The sequence below is a fragment of the Poecilia reticulata genome, chromosome 21 (assembly GCF_904066995.2).
Source record: "Poecilia reticulata chromosome 21, P_reticulata-male-v2, whole genome shotgun sequence".
NCBI classification, from domain to species: domain Eukaryota; kingdom Metazoa; phylum Chordata; class Actinopteri; order Cyprinodontiformes; family Poeciliidae; genus Poecilia; species Poecilia reticulata.
In genome coordinates this window covers 7141128-7159443 of record NC_088850.1, presented here as the reverse complement: position 1 = coordinate 7159443, position 18316 = coordinate 7141128, and the positions used below count along the sequence as shown (strand labels likewise).

General features: G+C 37.2%; 1 protein-coding gene and 1 long non-coding RNA gene across 11 annotated transcripts in view; one reads left to right on the top strand and one right to left on the bottom strand.

Moving 5' to 3' along the window:
• LOC103457359 (uncharacterized) overlaps window positions 1-11147 on the bottom strand; it is a 57807-nt gene extending 46660 nt beyond the window's left edge. For both annotated transcript variants that reach the window (XR_014085574.1, XR_532425.3), the window contains exons 1-2: window positions 9112-11147; window positions 5662-5809 (exon numbers count right to left, since the gene is read on the bottom strand). This is a non-coding gene — a long non-coding RNA (uncharacterized LOC103457359). The remainder of the gene's footprint in view (window positions 1-5661; window positions 5810-9111) is intronic.
• dlgap2b (discs, large (Drosophila) homolog-associated protein 2b) overlaps window positions 1-17896 on the top strand; it is an 89588-nt gene extending 71692 nt beyond the window's left edge. For 4 of the 9 annotated variants that reach the window (XM_081602432.1, XM_008397422.3, XM_081602434.1 and 1 more), the window contains 8 exons: window positions 209-253; window positions 5704-5760; window positions 11237-11595; window positions 12209-12294; window positions 12369-12775; window positions 13011-13102; window positions 14399-14551; window positions 17594-17896. In XM_081602432.1, the coding sequence (XP_081458558.1) occupies window positions 209-253; window positions 5704-5760; window positions 11237-11595; window positions 12209-12294; window positions 12369-12775; window positions 13011-13102; window positions 14399-14551; window positions 17594-17809 (1415 nt within the window). In that variant the 3' untranslated portion in view covers window positions 17810-17896. The remainder of the gene's footprint in view (window positions 1-208; window positions 254-5703; window positions 5761-11236; window positions 11596-12208; window positions 12295-12368; window positions 12776-13010; window positions 13103-14398; window positions 14552-17593) is intronic. The other 5 variants (XM_081602435.1, XM_081602438.1, XM_008397425.3 and 2 more) reach the window with 2 other exon arrangements.
• Window positions 17897-18316: the final 420 nt, after the last annotated feature.

Below are 18316 nucleotides of genomic sequence, written 5' to 3'. Positions count from 1 at the left end.
GGGGTCATAGCTTTACTACGCATTCGAAGATAAATCTCACTTGCAGCATGTGTCCAATGTCTACACATCTGAACACACCACAGCTACACTACATAGATGAGGCAGAGTGTATTTTACTTCAATATGCCTTTCTTTTCAGCCGAGCTGCCATCTTTTTTGTTTTTTGTTGTGGTTTATTTGTTTTTCTTTTTGTTTTCCCCTATTTTAGGCGCCCGTAGTTTAGCTGGGGGGCGTAGGGAGTACGGTAGGTCTGGTAGGGAACTGCTTTTTTAAAATCTTCTTTTCTCCATGTTGTTCAGCTTTTCACACATTTTGTCTGTCATGAACATTTTCACTTTGGTTAAAATAAGATGCATCATAAGTTGAAGCTGTCATCATATATATTAAATCATTTAAATGTTTTCATCTGTTTCTACATTGAATCCAATGGAATTTTAAAGATTCTATATGATAAGTAAAATGAAGAAAGGTAGAAAAGGAGGAATAGTTTCTATCCTTGTGTTAGCTCACTGGCAACATTTGCATTTATTTAAAGAAATTAGAAAAAAATAATACACAATGTTCCATTTCAAATTTATTTAAGGTGGAACATACCACAGTAGAGATCCATGATACACAGTATAGTGTTCATAAATTAATTTATTTAATTTGATTTTTTTTTTATTATGATTTAATATTGTTTTAATGTTACCCTTTTGTTCGATTCATCAATACAAGTGATTCACTTTCTTGCTTTAGCCATTTTATATATATTCTTTGGGTCAACAGAGGAAAACAAAAGCAGTAGTTTACCTTTTCCTATCTTAAAACTTTGTCCGGTAAGGTAGATTATAATCAACAACATTATTCTACAAACCACAACACATCAATGGCTGCCATGAATGATGTCTTCCGTTAAAGTAATAATTTATAACTTTTTAGTCACTTTCCAACATGTAAAATAGCAAACTTGATGTTTAATGTTAGAGAATTAGGGTGACACGAATCATAAAATTACAATACTGTGAAAAAACACAACTTTTTGTCACTCATTTTATAAATTGAAGCTCATATTTTGAGTAGATTCATTACAAGTTGTGTTTAGTTTTGGTCTTAGGTTTTGTTAAGCTTGGCTTGGACAATTAAGATTATTCTTTCCACTGATTAGCAAAATGATTCTTTTGTTTTGTAATCATTCATATTTGGTACAAAGACAAAAGGGTTTACGATTGTGTATTAACAGAGAACAGTGATTGAGGGTAGGATTACTAAACAGTAGTCTTTATTCCAACATGATCTAGATCCTTAGTTTATCCTAGAGTAGTCCAGTTCTTTTTATCTTTAGGCCAGGTTTGCAGGTCGCTAACATTTCCAGATCAAAGCATGTCCGATAGACGGAAGTTAAAAGTTGACAAAACTTTTTTTGCTATTAAGCATTCACAACTTTCTCCTAGCAGTCTTGCTCCCAGCCTTAATGATGCTGAAAATATTGACCTTAGGATGTTCTTCTTTTGTATTCCTTGATTGAAAAAAAAACAAAAAAAACATGAGATTTTTTAAGTTTTAAACTGTCCAGTCAGTGATTAGCTGAAACCTGCTAGATTAAGGTCACCGATCAACAAGGTTGGAATCCTATTGGAAAATATGAGATCTGCAAGCATTTTACAGCAAAAAGAGTATTAGGCTTGTATTTTCATTTACTCTAGTTTATTTACCTCCTTTGACAAAGTTATTGCTTGTCTAATATACATATAAAGATGCGTCTTTATAACCAACATGTCAAGTTTTGGTGTTTGTGAAGGAAATGTGTTACTAAAAACACCTCTGACCTCACAAATTCTAAATATGAATTGCTTATTGACCTAAAAATAGTTTTCTCTCTAAACTTTTTTTATGAAGCCTTCAATCAAGACTTTTTGATTTTGCCACCTTTAATGTCAAACTTTCTTATTCCAAATTCAGATTGTGGTTTTGAAATTGAAATTATTTGGTAGAAGTCTCTTTCAAACAATACTGCTATTCTTTTGATTTGCAATTTAACATGCAAAAATGGTGTTTTAGTTGCTGCTATCTGGCCATTGATTTGTCTTGGTTTGTTGCGAGGATCTCACATAAAGGTCGAGTCACTTTGCACCATGGGGGCATCACCACTGTATGTATATATGTATGTGGCTATATTTTTACAATTGTTTAATTAGTAAGAAGTAAAGGCCTCCTCAAAACAATTGTTCAAGAAATTGTAAGTCCAGTACCATCATCTGGAATGAGGTCCTATTTGTCTTAATCTTTCATTCATTCATCCATTTTCCCATTTATTCATTCATCACTCTAACAACATTCAAAGGGGCTTCGTTTGGTAAACATTGCAAAAACAGATGGTGTTTTCTTAAACTCTCTTTAAAAAAAAAAAAAAAATGTTAATTCAAAATGAATATGTAACTGGAAGAATGCACACAAAGTAAAATATTTGAAAGCTAGAAAAGACATGACCATTTCCCCCATGGAGAGAGAATAAGTTGACAGGACAACAACTAGTTAAGTACTTCACTAACTTGGCATTGGTGGAACGGTGGTATTTTTGAAGAAAACCTCTAAGAAGTTCAGTTTCCAGCCTTATAAACAATGCTCGTCACAAATGAAAAGGTGCAATCACGCATCACATTTGGTCATAACATGTCTTTGGAGAAATATTACTAGTAATTTTTTATTAATTTTTTTTTTGCAAAAGATGATACTTTACTTTAAAAGTGTAGATTAAAATAATAGTCTCCCTGTAATATGACAATATATTGTTGTCCACACATTGTAATAATAGGCTATAACCTAGAGTTTTTACAGAAAATGCATATTATTGCATATACATACATGTCATTCTTCACTCTTTACATTTTCAGCCCCCATGCTCATGTAAGAAACATCGCTGCACGTCATTCATTCACAATACACCCCTACTTGAGCAGCCTGGACAGCACGTCTTTGCCAGTCTGAACCCACAACTTTGGCAAGAACGGCCTGAAGCGCAAATGGAGGGAGTTGGACGAAGTGGAGACACAATCTGAGCAATTTTTGTCAATCTGTTTTTGAAATTTTAAGTCATGAAATCAAAGGAACAGGTTTGAGAATTCTTGCTGCAAATGAAGGAGAGTAATGGTCTGTCACATTCTCTGTGACAAAATTAGCATGAGGTTTCCATGGAGTTGATGCAAATGTTCCTTTTATAAGATCTTTTCATATACGCTTAAATAATTAATTGAAAATCTCAACCAGATTTTGCAAAAAAAAAAAGACAAGTTTCTGAGTCATCAAAGTTTGGCTTATGCTAGTTGAATTAAGTACAATGTTTACATTGTAAGCATATCACAAGTAAAATTATTTGATCCAATCACTCCTAAATTTAGCAAAATGTGCAAATGAATCTTTAAAAATGCTTTATTGCAGCATGTTCTTAAATTGTTTTCGAAAAGTGAAAATAGAGAACAGAGACAGACTCTCTTACTTTCCAGTTCAGAACTGTGTTCTTTGTCTGGGTCTCTCACCACATTCTGTCTGACTTTCTTGTTCTTTGTTGTCTTAATCTCATTTTGTTAATGCTGCTAATGTGTAACATGAAAGCTACTCCAGTTTATTCCTACAACACTTCGCTTTGCTTTTTCAGGACCTGATGATCTTTATTACATTACTTTTACAGTGCAGTCCAAAAATGACTGAAGGATTGTGCCTCCTAAGAAGAGACACAATCCCTTTCTGTATGGTTTAATGGTTACCTTGTAAGACACATTTAAAAGTACTTGTCTACTTTAAAAATTGAGAATCATTTCAGATGATATTTATATAACGACTGTAGCTTCACATTCATGTTGATAATTTCCTGTCCGTCTTGTATGCATGTCTAATATAGATATGGAGAGCAAAATGTTTACATATTTAAATGAAAGTTCTTTAATGTTGTGTGTTTGTACAAAGTATAAACTATTAAGAGTCATGATGCTTATTTTTTAGATTTAAAGCAATGTAGATGAGTCACATTCCTAGTAACTGCTATTATTCCGAAACTGTTTGCCAACTGCATTAAAGTCTGTTGGGAATTGGTTTACTATTTTACAGAAACATTCAATGTATTCAAATGGGTAAATAAAACTGCCTACAAAAGGAAGTTGTACAAAGCTATGACAGACAAACACCCAAGGATGTGTGTCAAGCACACCAACTTTTTTTTAAGACGCCGTATAAGGAATGTTGCTTGTGGACATTGCTCATCAAGGTTACAAGTTGCTTCAGGGCTATTAAAAGAAAATGCACTTGGAGAAGAAAACACAGATATTACTGAATAACAGTTTAAATAGTTATACAATTTGCATGAGGACAAATTGCTTAAGATTGTTAAACAATGTACACTCATGGTAAAAAATAAAAATTATTGTAGGATTTATTAGTTAATCCTAATGACCTGAATGTTCAGAGACCAACTAGACTCAGTAGTGTTATACATCAAATTATTAGAGAGAGAAATGCAAACTTCCCCTAAAGAAAATGACATTTCTTACCATTTCTATTGTTTGAATAAACATAAAAAATGCTTTACTAAGAATGACAGTGGGAAAAAAAACACTAAATAGTTCATAAATTGTGAAAAACGATTCTACTTCCAGGCTGGGTCCCATTTATTAAAAAGAAGATGAGCATCTTGTTTCATAAGCATCAAGATGATTAGAGTCTTAAACGCCAACAATTGCATTATTTCTCTGTGTATCAGTAATTTCACTGGACTAACTTCTGTTAGATGCATTTCTTTAGCTGGGATGCCAAAGCGTAAAGAAGAGTGGTAAGGATATTTAGTGATTGTAAAGAAGGAAATGTTTTGTTTTGGGGATTAAATAAATGTTTCAAAGCATTTTCCTGATATCATGCATCTTTATAAATATTCATCTATTTTAACAAAACTGAAATAAGGAGCTTAACCTTAATAATTGTTTTTGTCTCCGGACAAGTGGAACTACAGATGGGTTTTACAGAAACAGAATTATGAACAGTTTGCAATTTCAGGAAACAAAACACTATTTAGATAAACTGTCTTATTATTTTAAGAACTATGTGATGAAAACATCAAAGGACATTGTTAACATCACCTAGCTTTTGAGATGCATATAATCTGGTGTGGCAGTGGAAAGATTACCTGTCTTAACACGAATAAAAACAGTTACATGCATTGTTTTGAGCGCTTAGATCTAATTTTAGTTTCAAGAAAGACTCGTAGGTACTAAAATGACAGTATCATCAGCGTAATATGTTTTTGGCTCCAGTTAATCCCACACCAACTAATTAACAAAATTACATCATCTTTGAATCCAAGGATTTTATTTGTTTTAAGGTTCATTTTCTGTTTGTGTAAGAGGTAACAGGTCGTATTGTGTGGTTTTGGAAAGATGGTGTTAGATTTAAGAAATTTTAAACCCGTGTAGCAACTAGATCTGCTTGAAAGAGCTTTATTTTTTACAATGAGAGTACATGTAACATGTAAAAAAAAAAAAAGCATTTTTCAACGATATACAATTGTGCTTTAAGCGCTCTGTGTTTGCTTATCTCCTTATTAGTTCATTGATGAATTACTTATTCAAGGAAATTTGAAGTGGTCTTTCTATGCAATATTCATTTGAATTAACCCATTTAAGAGTGTACTTTTACCTCCGTGTTTTCTTTCTAACTGATGTTACTTCCTCCTTACAGGGATTCAGTTTCGTCTCCCTACTTCATGCAGTGTGGACCGTGCTCAGCCACCTCCAGGTAGCAGTGTTATACCGCCCCTGTTTTTTATGCAGTAGTAAAGACACGTCTGTAGGAGTTAAAAACAGAACAAAACAAATGGGGAGACATAACGTTCTAAACTTTAAGTACACTTAATATTTCACACGTTAACCTACCACCTGGTGTTTGAACAATGACTATTCACTTCACATCTATCAATCAATCAATCAAATTTTATTTGTATAGCACATTGCAGCAGCAAGGCATTTCAAAGTGCTTTACATAATTAAAATAAAAACAGCATGTGACAGTGAATAAACAGTGAGAAAGAGAAAGAGATTTAAAAAAAAGATACAAATATTAAAACCCGTGCCCCTTTTAGGACTTCAGTTAAACGTCGTTTAACTGGGACTCTAACCCTCTGGGAATTTAAGGACTCCAACCTCTAGGTTTTTAGTTGAACGCCGTCAACTGGGACTCTAAACCCTGTAGAACTTTAGTTAAACGTCGTTTAACTGGGACATTTTCCGGGGGGCTTTACATCATTAAAACGTAAACAGTGAGAAAGAGAAATAAAAAGATATTAAAAAGTAAAGATAAAAACATTAAAGAGATTTAAAAAAAAAAAAAAAAAAAAAAGGATTAAAAAGGTGAAAACATACAAACATGGAAGACATCAAAACCCACACTCTAACCCCAATTTAGCCATAAGCAACTCTAAACAGGTGGGTTTTAAGTTGAGATTTAAAGGCACCCTGTGTTTCAGCTGTTTCACAGTTTTCTGGAAGTTTGTTCCAAATTTGTGGTGCGTAGAAGCACAATATTTATTTGGAAAACAAAGAAATGTTTTTACCAGGTTTTAATATAGAGTAAAAAGCTGCTATAGGGAACATAGTTTTGAAGATTTGGTTTTACAAGATGAGAAAATGAGTGTTTAGGACAACCCGACTCCACCATATTTTTGCATCAAACCCACATGGACAAAGACTCTGTATGTGTAGCGCCTTGCTGAGTAATGCCCTATAACATTGACATAATTTAAACAAAAAAACAATGATGTCTCCATTTTAATTTCAGATTGAGCTGCCATGTTGACCTGTTGGGGTTATAGAAAATAACAAAACTGTAAATTCTCAAAGGTATTGACTGTGTGTAAGCTGAACAGCAACACAATTTGCAGAATTTAATTTAGGTTTGTTTAGTCTTGCTTTCTCTCTCTGTGGGGGGATGTATTTACCGATCTGCTTTTGTGCAATTATGCAAAGCCAAACAGTTCGATTTAACAAAGGCAGCATCAACTGGATACATGAAGGACAATAAACTTTCCTGGTCTGTGTAAATTTAACCAGCGGGTCAACTGAAGCTATAAATCTCATGATAGATGTTTCTCAACTTCAGGTACAGAATTCAAGAGGTTGAGCTGTTTTAGCAGGCAGGACATGAAGAATCATCCATCTCGCAAAATCTCCCCTTACTGGTGTTCCTTCATGCATCTATGTTTGTACTGACATTAAAATTTTCTTCTTTTCTCCAGCAGCTTTAGATTACATGTTCCAGTTCTTGCCATTAAATAGTTGACGACGCTTTTTTTTTTTACTTCACTTTAAAGATCATTCAATGTCAAATAGTTTGTATATTCAGGGCAGTCCCCTAGTGTACAATGACTCACAACTAGACTGATTCCAATTCCACGTTTTACCCTTGAGAACACCTTAAAACTTGCCCTTGTTGGGGTGGTGGTGGATCAATGGGAATAGCAGTTATCTAGTAGGCAACATGTAGATGTGTTTATGGATGAAACACTAAGACGAGATTCCTTTAAAAGGCTTTTGATTGGTCATTATGACAAAACCATATAATTGAAGTTAAGTATATTTATCTGTCAAAGGTTACAAAAAAAAGTTAATTAACCAGGCAACACACTATGATGACCATGTCTAATGGTGTTTTAGTCCTCTTTTTGTAGCCAAAACAGCCCAACAGCTCAGAGCTATAAAAGCTGCACTAGACCCCTAAAGGCCCCATCAACATGTTGGTGCTTAAAAACCCATCATTGTGTAGTTGCTCAATGGCAGATTGGGGTTGCTCTGCACAGAGCTGAGCTGAGCAACATGCAGAGCTCTCTGTACCAAAGTAAAAATCACAGTGGTCAGTGATAACATCATGGTGTCTGATAGATCAGAAGCAACTTTGTAGACGTCCACAACAAGCAAAATAGCAGACAAGCCTCCATGGATCGGATTTGTTTGTCCTGCACTCTGGAGAGTGCTGCACAGCAGAAGGATGCCTGTGTTACCATCCTAAACTGGTCAATTGTGCAAAAGCAACAATAAATAAATGCATTTATGCATTTATTACATGGTTTTATATTTTTAGAATATAAAACCATGCTTTTATATTCTAAAAAGCATGGTTAAACCTTTGGGGAATGACATAGCAATATAAAATGATTCTATAAAATTGTTCTCAAAACCTTTAATTTCAATGACTTCAACATCAGAATATTTAGAAGTAATTTAGCAAAGATTGAGATTTTTTTTTTACAGGACAGTTTACAGGACGACATCTAGTGTTCTGTCCAAGTACCTGCATTTCCCCATTTGAACCTATATTGTGTGAGAAAAATTTAAAGGCTTATATTGCTGCAGAAACAGTCCAAGATATGCAAAAAAAATCATATGATAAATATCAGGTGTTATTGTTGGCATGTATCAAAGATATGATTTAAGATGTACTTCTCATTAATAATTAATGTATTAAACTTATTAATTATTTAGGCAACCATAAAGTGTATGATTAAACTTCAAAAGTTGTGATTGGTGTTCTTAACTGGCGGCCTAATCCAGCCATTATCATCATCATTAAGCTTTTGAAGGACTCCCATCTACTCTAATCATGATTACGTTGTGATTACTCGGTTGTTGTCCATATTGCCAGTTTTTAAAGATGTTGCGAGCCCTTCTAACCTTTTCCCAAGTACCACAACAGGCCAAATTATGAGTTTTTAAAGAGTTTGAGTCCTGACTCACTGGCTGTAAATGCCCTCTATGCGGTACTTGTTTATCAGGGAAGTTAAAAGCCTTATTGTGAAAATATTATTTTGTTGCTTAGTAGGTCTGGACACACAACTGTGACAGAGAAAGGGATGTGTTGCTTTTAAAAGTCAGGTTGACCTATCTTAACATTTCAGAAACTCAATTAGAGCAGAAACTCAATTCATCAATTTCATTTGAACCACCAGGGGAAACGACAATGTCACACACTTGATTGATTCTAAAAAGGATATAAGGGTAGTCTTTGTAAAGTAACATACATTTAATGCTGGGTTTCAATACATTTATCGTTGGGAAACATGTTTTTACTCTCACGTTTCATATGAATATCTCTTACCTTAGCTGTTTTTTTGTTTTGTTTTGTTTTTTCTCTTTTTCTTTCCAACGCACCAGGTTCGTGTTAGCTAATTAACAGGCGTCTTTCCCTCGTCTCCTTGATTTTTTTCTTGGCGGTTGCCAAGAAATGTTAGGTATGCATTACCGCCACCTACTGGTACGGAGTGTGGTAGCACCTGTCTTTCATTACTGATAACTTCAGTCTCTCAGGTTGACTTTCATTTCTTAAACCAAAATTTCCCCTTATGCAGTTCCCTTTAATATCCTCACAATGCATCATCTGCTGTTTTGATAGCTTGCCCTTTTTTATTTTAATCATTGTCTTAAATTTAAGACCTCTCCATTTCCTTCTCAGCTTCACATAACATTTTTCAGCTTTTTACAGGAATTATTAGAATGTTTGTTACCAGAGCCAAATTAATAAAAGGCATGACTCTCCAATTTTTCAGATTTAAAATATAATAGCAAAACTGATTTTAACGCATACAACTATATAAATATTCTTTTCATGCTAGTTGCTGAAGCCTGACATTTATGTTATTGAGTTATGTGCTGGCCACTGAGCAGTTTGTAACATTTTCAATTTAAAAAGTAATTCAGTCAGTGCCTGTGTGTAATAATAGAAAGTGTGGAGTTATTGTACACTCTGAGTCATTGCGCTCATTATATTCTTATACCCACCTGCTGTGTCTCACAGAATTCCAGCCCCTTTATGCTGGATAGAAGCAAAATCTAAGATAGGATTTAGTTTAAAAGAGTTCCTTTAATCCACAGTGTCCTCAGTGTGTGCACAGAATGTGCGTTTAAAGATAGCTACGCTCATAACGTGGGTATTTCAGCAGGAAAAGAACACTTACATTCCTGTATTAGATAATCTGTTCACTTATGCTGTTTATTTGATAACATCCTTTACGTAAACTTGAGGATGAGTGTTACTAAATGAAATATATTACGAGCAGATTAGTAAGGGAGGAGATCACATACTGTAGGGAATGTATGTATTTCTCAGCATGATTGCCGCAGATTTGCATTGTGATCTGTGATTAACGTTTGTGTTTCTTTGTGTTTTATTTTATTGTATTTCACTCCATTTTATGGAGGAAACTTCAATTGAAAACAAGAAAAAAGTTGAAAATGAACATTTCAAATTGCACATTTTGAGCTTAATGATGGATCATTGATTAGTCGTCATTCAAAGGTGAATAGATTTACCCAGCTTTTAATGAAATTACTTAACTATAGAACCATCTGTCTTATAAAACAGGCTGCTTTCTCAACAGACAGCAAACAAGAACTTTACTTTTGTAACTAATTTGACTACTTCCTGCTTTTTTGCGTACAATATACTGGGACAATTGGAACCTGATTCATCAATATTCCAATTCAACGAGTCAAACAACATTGTCTCCACATATAGTAAAGACTCAATTTTCAACTTAAGCTTTATGCATTTTGTTACCAGTAGCCCCTGACAAGAATACAGTTTTGTACCAGTTTTTAACCTTTCATTTTACACCTGGAAATTTTACAGACAAAAGCAAAATAAGCTTTGAGTCAATAATTTGCAGAAAGATGCTGCCCCTCGATAAGGGTGTAAAGATAAACGAGGTAAGACGTCACAACACACAATAAAAGGTTTACTAGAATTAGACAGGAAAGATTTTTTAAAAAGATTTCTGGAAAATAAAGGTTCTTTCCCTTTTTAGCATAAAAATAAAGCTATTACAAAGCAAAAGCAGCGTTTTATACAATATGAAACCAGTATACAGTAATCCAGTCCAGTTTTGTAACTGCTCTGAGGTCCAGCCTAGGTGATTGTCATCAAAATTTCATTTCCACAGAATTATCAATTCTTTTCCATAATCCTTCATTGTTCTTCCCCAATGAAAGCTGCTATTTTCCACCTTAATGACGCTCACCCTGCTTTAACTGCTAAATCAATGTCTGATATGTCATCATGCAATGAGGTCCCTCTATCACACCATGTGTGATGGCGGTGAACTGCAACATTTGCCTTTGTCAGCTTTTGCCACATTTTTCATTATCACGTTTTTTTTTGTTTTTTTTGCCCTCTACCCTTGTTTTGCCTTGCCCCCCCCTTCTCTCATCCTGCTTTTGCTATCCAGCGGTTTCATATCCTCCCAGTTACAAGAAGACCCCACCTCCTGTGCCCCCGCGCGCCACCACCAAGCCTCTTATTTCTGTGACAGCCCAGAGCAGCACAGAGTCCACCCAGGATGCCTACCCTGAAGGCAGGCATTCGCGAGGAGGTCTGTGGACCACGGATAGCCTCGGGCGCCCTATCTACAGCTCCACGGACAGCCTGGACAGCACCAAGGCGGTCACCATGGCCATGGAATCAGCGGCAGGCAAGAGGCATGCGATGGTGGGGAGTCACACCTCCGTCCAGACATGTGACAAGGCGGTACTGGTATCAAAGGCTGAGGAGTACCTCAAAACCCCACGTTCTTCTATTGGTATACAGGTAACGAGACACCTAGCAGCATCAATGTCTGTTCTAGTCACCTTGAAAAGTACAACTTACAACTGAGGTTTTCTCACAAAATATACCAATGCTGTCTGCCATTCTTGGCAGAAAAGCTAAATCAAGTAAATCTTTAACATAATATACATAATAATTTATATGCAGTATGGTTTTATTTGTATTTTTCCATGTTATAAATGCAGATCTATTGAGATTGTAATTGATAAACCAAAAAAAAAAAGTGGAACCTAAATGTACGGTTACCATTATTTTTAAAATGTTTCTTGCAAATATAAACCTGTAAACATTTGACGGTCATTTTGCATTCAGCCTCCTTTATTCTGATACCCCTAAATAAAACGCAGTGCAATGTATTTGCCTTCAAAGTTCACCTGTATGTAATCCAACTCTACAATTGGATCAATAACAAAATGGAGAATGGAACCACTTTCAAAACAACATGATAAGTAAGTTAAAGTTGAGCATGTCAACAAAATACAATAGTATATCAAGTTTCTTAGCTAATGCAAATCCTTGATATTTAATACGTATATTAGTGTGTATTTGTACTGGAAATGAGGGTCATTTTTACACTGGTGTGTGTATTTCCCAGGTGGAGACTGTGACCGACTCTGAGGCTGACAGTAAAGGCCTTCCTCAGTTTCACTCCATAGGGATCCAGGTGGAAGACAGGAAAAGGTATGCAGGTGTTGTAATACTTGTCCTTTTTCTGTCGCAAGTTGATATACTTCATTGCTATTCGTCATTGCTAGGCACGGGAGGTTCAAGCGCTCCAACAGCGTGACCACGGCGGTGCAAGCAGACTTGGAGCTGGAAGGCTTTCCCTCCATGGAGGACAAAGGCCTGCAGTTCGGTGGCGCCTTCGGACGCCACTCTGAGCCCAGCACACCAACTCAGTATGGAGCCATCCGAACTGTCCGCACGCAGGGTCTTTTTAGCTATAGGGAGGACTACCGGCCTTCCAGTGGGCGCTCCAGCCCCCAGCCCGAACCCTGGTTGGTGGAACCCAGCCTGGAGAGCACCGACTCAGGCCGAGTATCCCCCCTCCGGAGGGACGGCAGCTGGTTCATGCAACTCCTTCACAACGAAACAAAGAGGCTTGAGGAATGGTGCAAAGAGATGGAAAGAGAAGCAGAGGAACATGACCTGTCAGAGGAGAGTGAGTGTCCCTAGGGCAGGCCGGGGTTTTTGCTCTCTGACATCAACGGTTCACAGCGGCGTCACATCAGTGAAGCCACCGTAAATATTCGTAGTATTAAAACAGTGACGCTGACAACAGAGCTGCGACACACACTATTTGAGCTGATTTGCTTTTTGTGACCAACTGAAAGCCGATTGCTCATCGTTCGATCTTGTGCCAAGCTGTCGGTAATAAAGTTGTGTGTGTCTTCCAGTCCTAGGAAAAATCCGGAGTGCAGTTGGAAGTGCTCAGCTACTAATGTCTCAAAAGTTTCAGCAGTTTTACTGGCTGTGCCAACAGAATCTGGTGAGCAATTCTCAAATACATTTTATCCGTGTGATTTTCATTTTGTTTACAGGAAAAGAAAGGCTTATCTATGTTTTTTTTTTTAGCAGTATTCGCATGTAGATTGGTCTCACCCTCTCTAAACTTTAGGCAGGTAGTTGTCCTGACGTCGCATCTGTGCACCTTTCCAGAAATAGACTGCAAAGATCGATGGCGAAGCAGTCGCTCTGCTGCTATTGACCCACAGTTGACGAAAGGGGAATTCCAATAGGAAACAGCACCTGTGTTGAGGCAATCCATTAATGCACAGAGGCAGCAGGTTGAATGGGAACTCAGGGTCTGAATAATGGAGTGCATCACCTTCTCACTGTTTAGCCCTCATGTCACGTCTGCTCATACTTCATACCTTTTCTGATGCTAACTATCCCCCGAGTCAGCTGATATCAGAATATGAAGTTCAATGAGTGGGATGTTTCTGCAGATAAGGGAGAGACAGACAGTGAAAAAGAGAGAGAAACAGACTTAATCAGAGCCTTAAAAGATAAAACTAAAAGAGAAAAAAATGAAATGCATCATTGTGGAGGTGGATGAAGTCTGTTGTCTTAATAACTTGTGTTGTTTTGTGCTTTTTTTCCCCCCTTCTTTTGAATAACCCTGCTGTTTGGCTCTCCTAAAAGATAATAGGATGATAAATTAGGTCTTACATTGGTAGTGACAAGCTTTAGATTGCCCCGAGCTTTCAGATATCTTTCAAAGAGAAGCAGATGAGTCTGTTTCACTCTTTGAATGGTAGACGAACTGCACTGAGTGTTTATAAAAAGCCCTGAATATTGTTAACTTTTGAGCTGATGAAACACTTCTTGGTTTAAGCTCCCATGGTTTTTGTGCTTTGCCGTTTGAGGCAATGATCACAGGGCTCTCTCTATCTCTGTCTGTCTGTCTTTGTTTGCTGTTACTTCAGATTTACACAGTGCAAAATACAGAACTTCAAAACTGGCGATGACGTGCAAAAATATAATTCAAAGGTCACGCAAATTTTGACTGGGTCATTAGTGAATAATTCCTAATTCATGTTTAAAATACACTCACAAGTGTAATGCTAAATGTAGCCAGCAACCAACACTGGTAATATACTGCCACATAGTGGTTATAATTGGGAAATCAAACTGTAATTGAATGACTGGGAGCCCAAGGAATATCTACAAAAATGGCTGTGATTGAAACTTTTGCATTGACGACGTGGAGAGTCATTCTCCAGTCTGTTAGTTGTAGAAAAAACTTATTTTATTTGCATTTTTACAAGCGTCTGCTTCCTAGGACCCTAGTGCCATGCCTCGACCCACATCTCAGGACCTGGCTGGATTCTGGGACCTTTTGCAGCTTACCATTGATGACGTCACTGCCAAGTTTGATGAGCTGGAGCAGATCAAGAGCAACCAGTGGCAGCTGGTGGAGAGCCCCGAGAAGAAGGTATCATTTCCTTCCACACGCTCGTAATAATTAGTCTTAATGGACTCCAGATGAACACGCACAGCTTAAGAGGAAACTGCACCAACAACGTCAGTGTTCATTTTCAGGCATTAGCCCTAGCAGGAGGTCAGAGTATTAACAAGATGGAAGCATCTGTTTTAGTTTAGAGGGCTGATGGTAAAGTTTGCTTTTCCGTTAAAGCAACCACCAGCATCCATGATGTGAATTCATAACTCTTTTTAAAGGCTTTTAAATGGGGGAAGTAATCTACAATGTAATCTACAGCTATAGAATACTTCCCCCATTTCATTTCACTTGGTCACTTGTGTAAAATATTCATCAAATCTGATTTGACGCAACACCAAAAAAAATATTCCATTTGGCATAGAAACAACTTATCAGGCAAGTTTATTTTAATCAGTGTCTGAATGCTTGACACTTGGTATTCAATCAGGTTTTAGATGTGACTAGTTAACATGTAGTTAGCTTTCAAAAATACTACGTTGTATTCTTTTACCAGTGATTCTTTGCCGTTGTGTTTGGCTTGTAGTTTGTCAGTTATACTTATTCCTATGTCCAAAGTTGGGCATGGAAATGAAAAAGGCATATCATTTTTGAGAAGAATGTAGCTGTAGCGGATATTTTAAGTAATAACTTTATGATGAGTTTTCCGGGAAAGAGAAGAAAATTCAGAAATTTTTTTTACCCGCAAGTCTGAAACCTGATCAATTATGAACACATTTTAATCTGAGAAACTTTATGCTCACAAACAATAGTTGGAGTTACCTTACAGGTCTGGGTGGGAACTCAACCTTCCTGTTGTCCTCATTTTCTGTGTATAAGGAAAACACATACAAATCTCGGCCATTTTGACCCGAGGACAACAGGAGGGTTAAGAGATGCATCAAATATAGCTGTGGCTTTAAATATGTTCTATCTTTGTCCCTCAACTTTGGGCTGTTGATTCCCTCGAAGCCAAGTTCCCAGTTGCTTTATAATCCTGTGGCAAGAAGTGATTCCAACACAGATTTCTGTTGGAAACAATTCCTGCCAAAAGACTGTGTGGGGAAAGTAAGAGTACTCACTCTGTTCCTGTTGGAGTTGCTAATAAACAACATCCATGAGACATGGTCCCGTTGGAATTTATGTTTTTATGGTCAAGAAATCAACTGATTTTCAATTGATTGGAGTTATATTTACTACATCATCTTACATTGTAGAGCATTCCATTTTAGGAAAGTGTGTGGCTAAAAAGTCCTTTTTCTGTTGTTTTAATCTATTTTGAGAAGCAATGGAAAGGCCTGTTATCAACTGGTTTTGTTTCACAATTTCAGTATTGGTAAGATTTTTGCCCTTTGAGCATTTATTGCTTAACTACTTTGGGGAGTTAAAGGCCTTGCTTCACATGAATGTGTTTGTTTTATTCTGACAAATCATCAAGAAGCAATCTTTGAAGCTTTGTTAGTAGTTATTCCTCTAAAACAAAAAGCTATTTTTTTTAAAAACCTGGTGCAGGATGTAACTCTGTCTACAATGTAGCTCATATCAGACAATACTCTAAGTTTGAGGAAAATATTTTACATTATAGATAACTGACATTTTTGGAACAAGGTGGAATTCACAATTTGATCAAATTATTACTAGAAGGGAAGAACAAATTTCAACAGATGCAAAAATACTGCGGTTATTTTAAGCTTTCAGTTAAGGCGCTCTTTACATAACGTACATTAAGGCAAACGTATCAAAGTGGTGCTTGCAGATGAGAGACCTACAGCTGCAAGACACCATTTAATTGGTAATTGCAATTTAAGAAGTAACAAGATCGTTTAGAGCACTTGGGTAATTATCTGTATTCTACACTTTCTGCTATAAACACTCTACTGCCTTCCAGCACTTTGCAGCGCAGCAGAGCGTAACCCTCACAGTGACACAGATGTCCCACGTGTAGCCTTATTGCATCAGGGCAGGCACTGTTTAAACCAACACCAGCTCGCAGTCTTAGAACCTCACCTTTGCCCTCAGAAATCTGTCACACTCTTACGAAAATGTTGTGTTTATTTATTCAACAATCTTCCTGTGTACGGGACACGGTTTTTAGAGTTACAAACAACATAAACTGTGACATCTAGTCAGTCGTACTGGCGCGAATTTGTGTCACCGACTCAGTGGCTCTGAGGCCGTTCTGTGAGGACAAAGCCGTCACTCCACAAGAAATACATAAACGCATTACAGTTTGCAAATGCACACTGTGGTCTGATGAAATTAGAGTTGAAATACTTGGCTGTAATGACTGTTGGTGTATAATATATATCTGCAAAAGATATTGTGAGAGGATTTTACTTCATGAGCGACTCATACGCTGCGCAATATAGATGGCATCATGAGTAAAGAGCATCATAAGAAGGTTTTCCCTGAAAAACTCACGGCATCCGCCGGGACAACAAAGGTTGGACACAAATATGTCTTCCAAATGGAAAATAGCCCAAATCAAATACTGCCAAATTAATTACAAAGAGGGCTTAGGGACGGAGTCAGTGTTTGGGAGAGATGATCACAATTGCCTGGTCTCAGTCCAGTGAATAGTGGTGTGAAAATATCAAGGCAGGCAACAAACCTCATTCATTACATCAGTGGGTCGAATTTCCTACAAAGCATTGTGGGAAACATGTGGAATGATACACAAAATGTTAGATCCAAGTCATATAGTTTAAAGCTCAATTCCACTCCATTACTAAGGACATGTGTTTGAAGACCATTTTGCAAAAAGAAACATTTTTTTGGTAATTTTTACTGAACATAAATGGGAAGAATTTGGTCTGAAATGCTATTAATTCACAAATAACTCCCACAGCGGTCATCCTTGATGTCTGTTTTTTGTCATTTGTATGCTAGCAGAGGAAGCTCGCACCGTGTAAGATGTTGATAAAGAGCAATTCCCATTAGGATGCAAAGATTGCGCCACAGAATATAAACAAGTCGTTTCTAATTGGAATAAATAGGGACTATTTTCAGGGGTGTAATCGATTCTCTATGTGTCCCAAGGAGCAAAAGTGGCCCCCTCCTCTGCCGAAGAGGCCAGCCAGGGGCCGTGGTGGTGTGATGAGGGAGCGCTCTCTCGACCTCCAGGACCGCCAGCGACAGGAAGCCCGCAGACGCCTCATGGCTGCCAAACGAGCAGCTTCTTTCAGACAGAACTCAGCCACGGAGAGGGCGGACAGCATTGAGATCTACATCCCAGAGGCCCAAACGCGGCTTTGAGGTCCACACAATCCTCCTTAGCTCCTGTAGTCCATCTCCATCTGACACCAGCAGGTCGCGGCACAACATCTGCCCTCTGTCTCCTGTTTGCTGAATCTTTTTTACACGCTGTCCTGGCTGTCCCTGAAAAGAAAGTACACCGGGCAAAGATTTTAACAGAAAATGTTGCCCCCCACACCCTACTTTCTTTTTTTTTTTTTTATCTGCATAAATGACAACAGTGATGAATGATCAAATGCACGGGAGTGTGATTTTTGACCAAGTTTTTAAACCCCAACAATCTGGGGGAGGAAAAAAATGATACAGCAAACAATTTTTTTCAGTTTTCATTTGATATTATTCAGCTAAAAGTCGCCCAGCGCCAGCCAAACATCCTAAATACAGAGGCTGTTAATGTCCACAAGATCTGCCTTTGCCAAGTGTATCTTAAAGATCACAGGGACATTTGCCAATGGCTGAGAACGAGCTAACATTAAGTAAAATAACAGCTGCCCGAATTAAATCAAT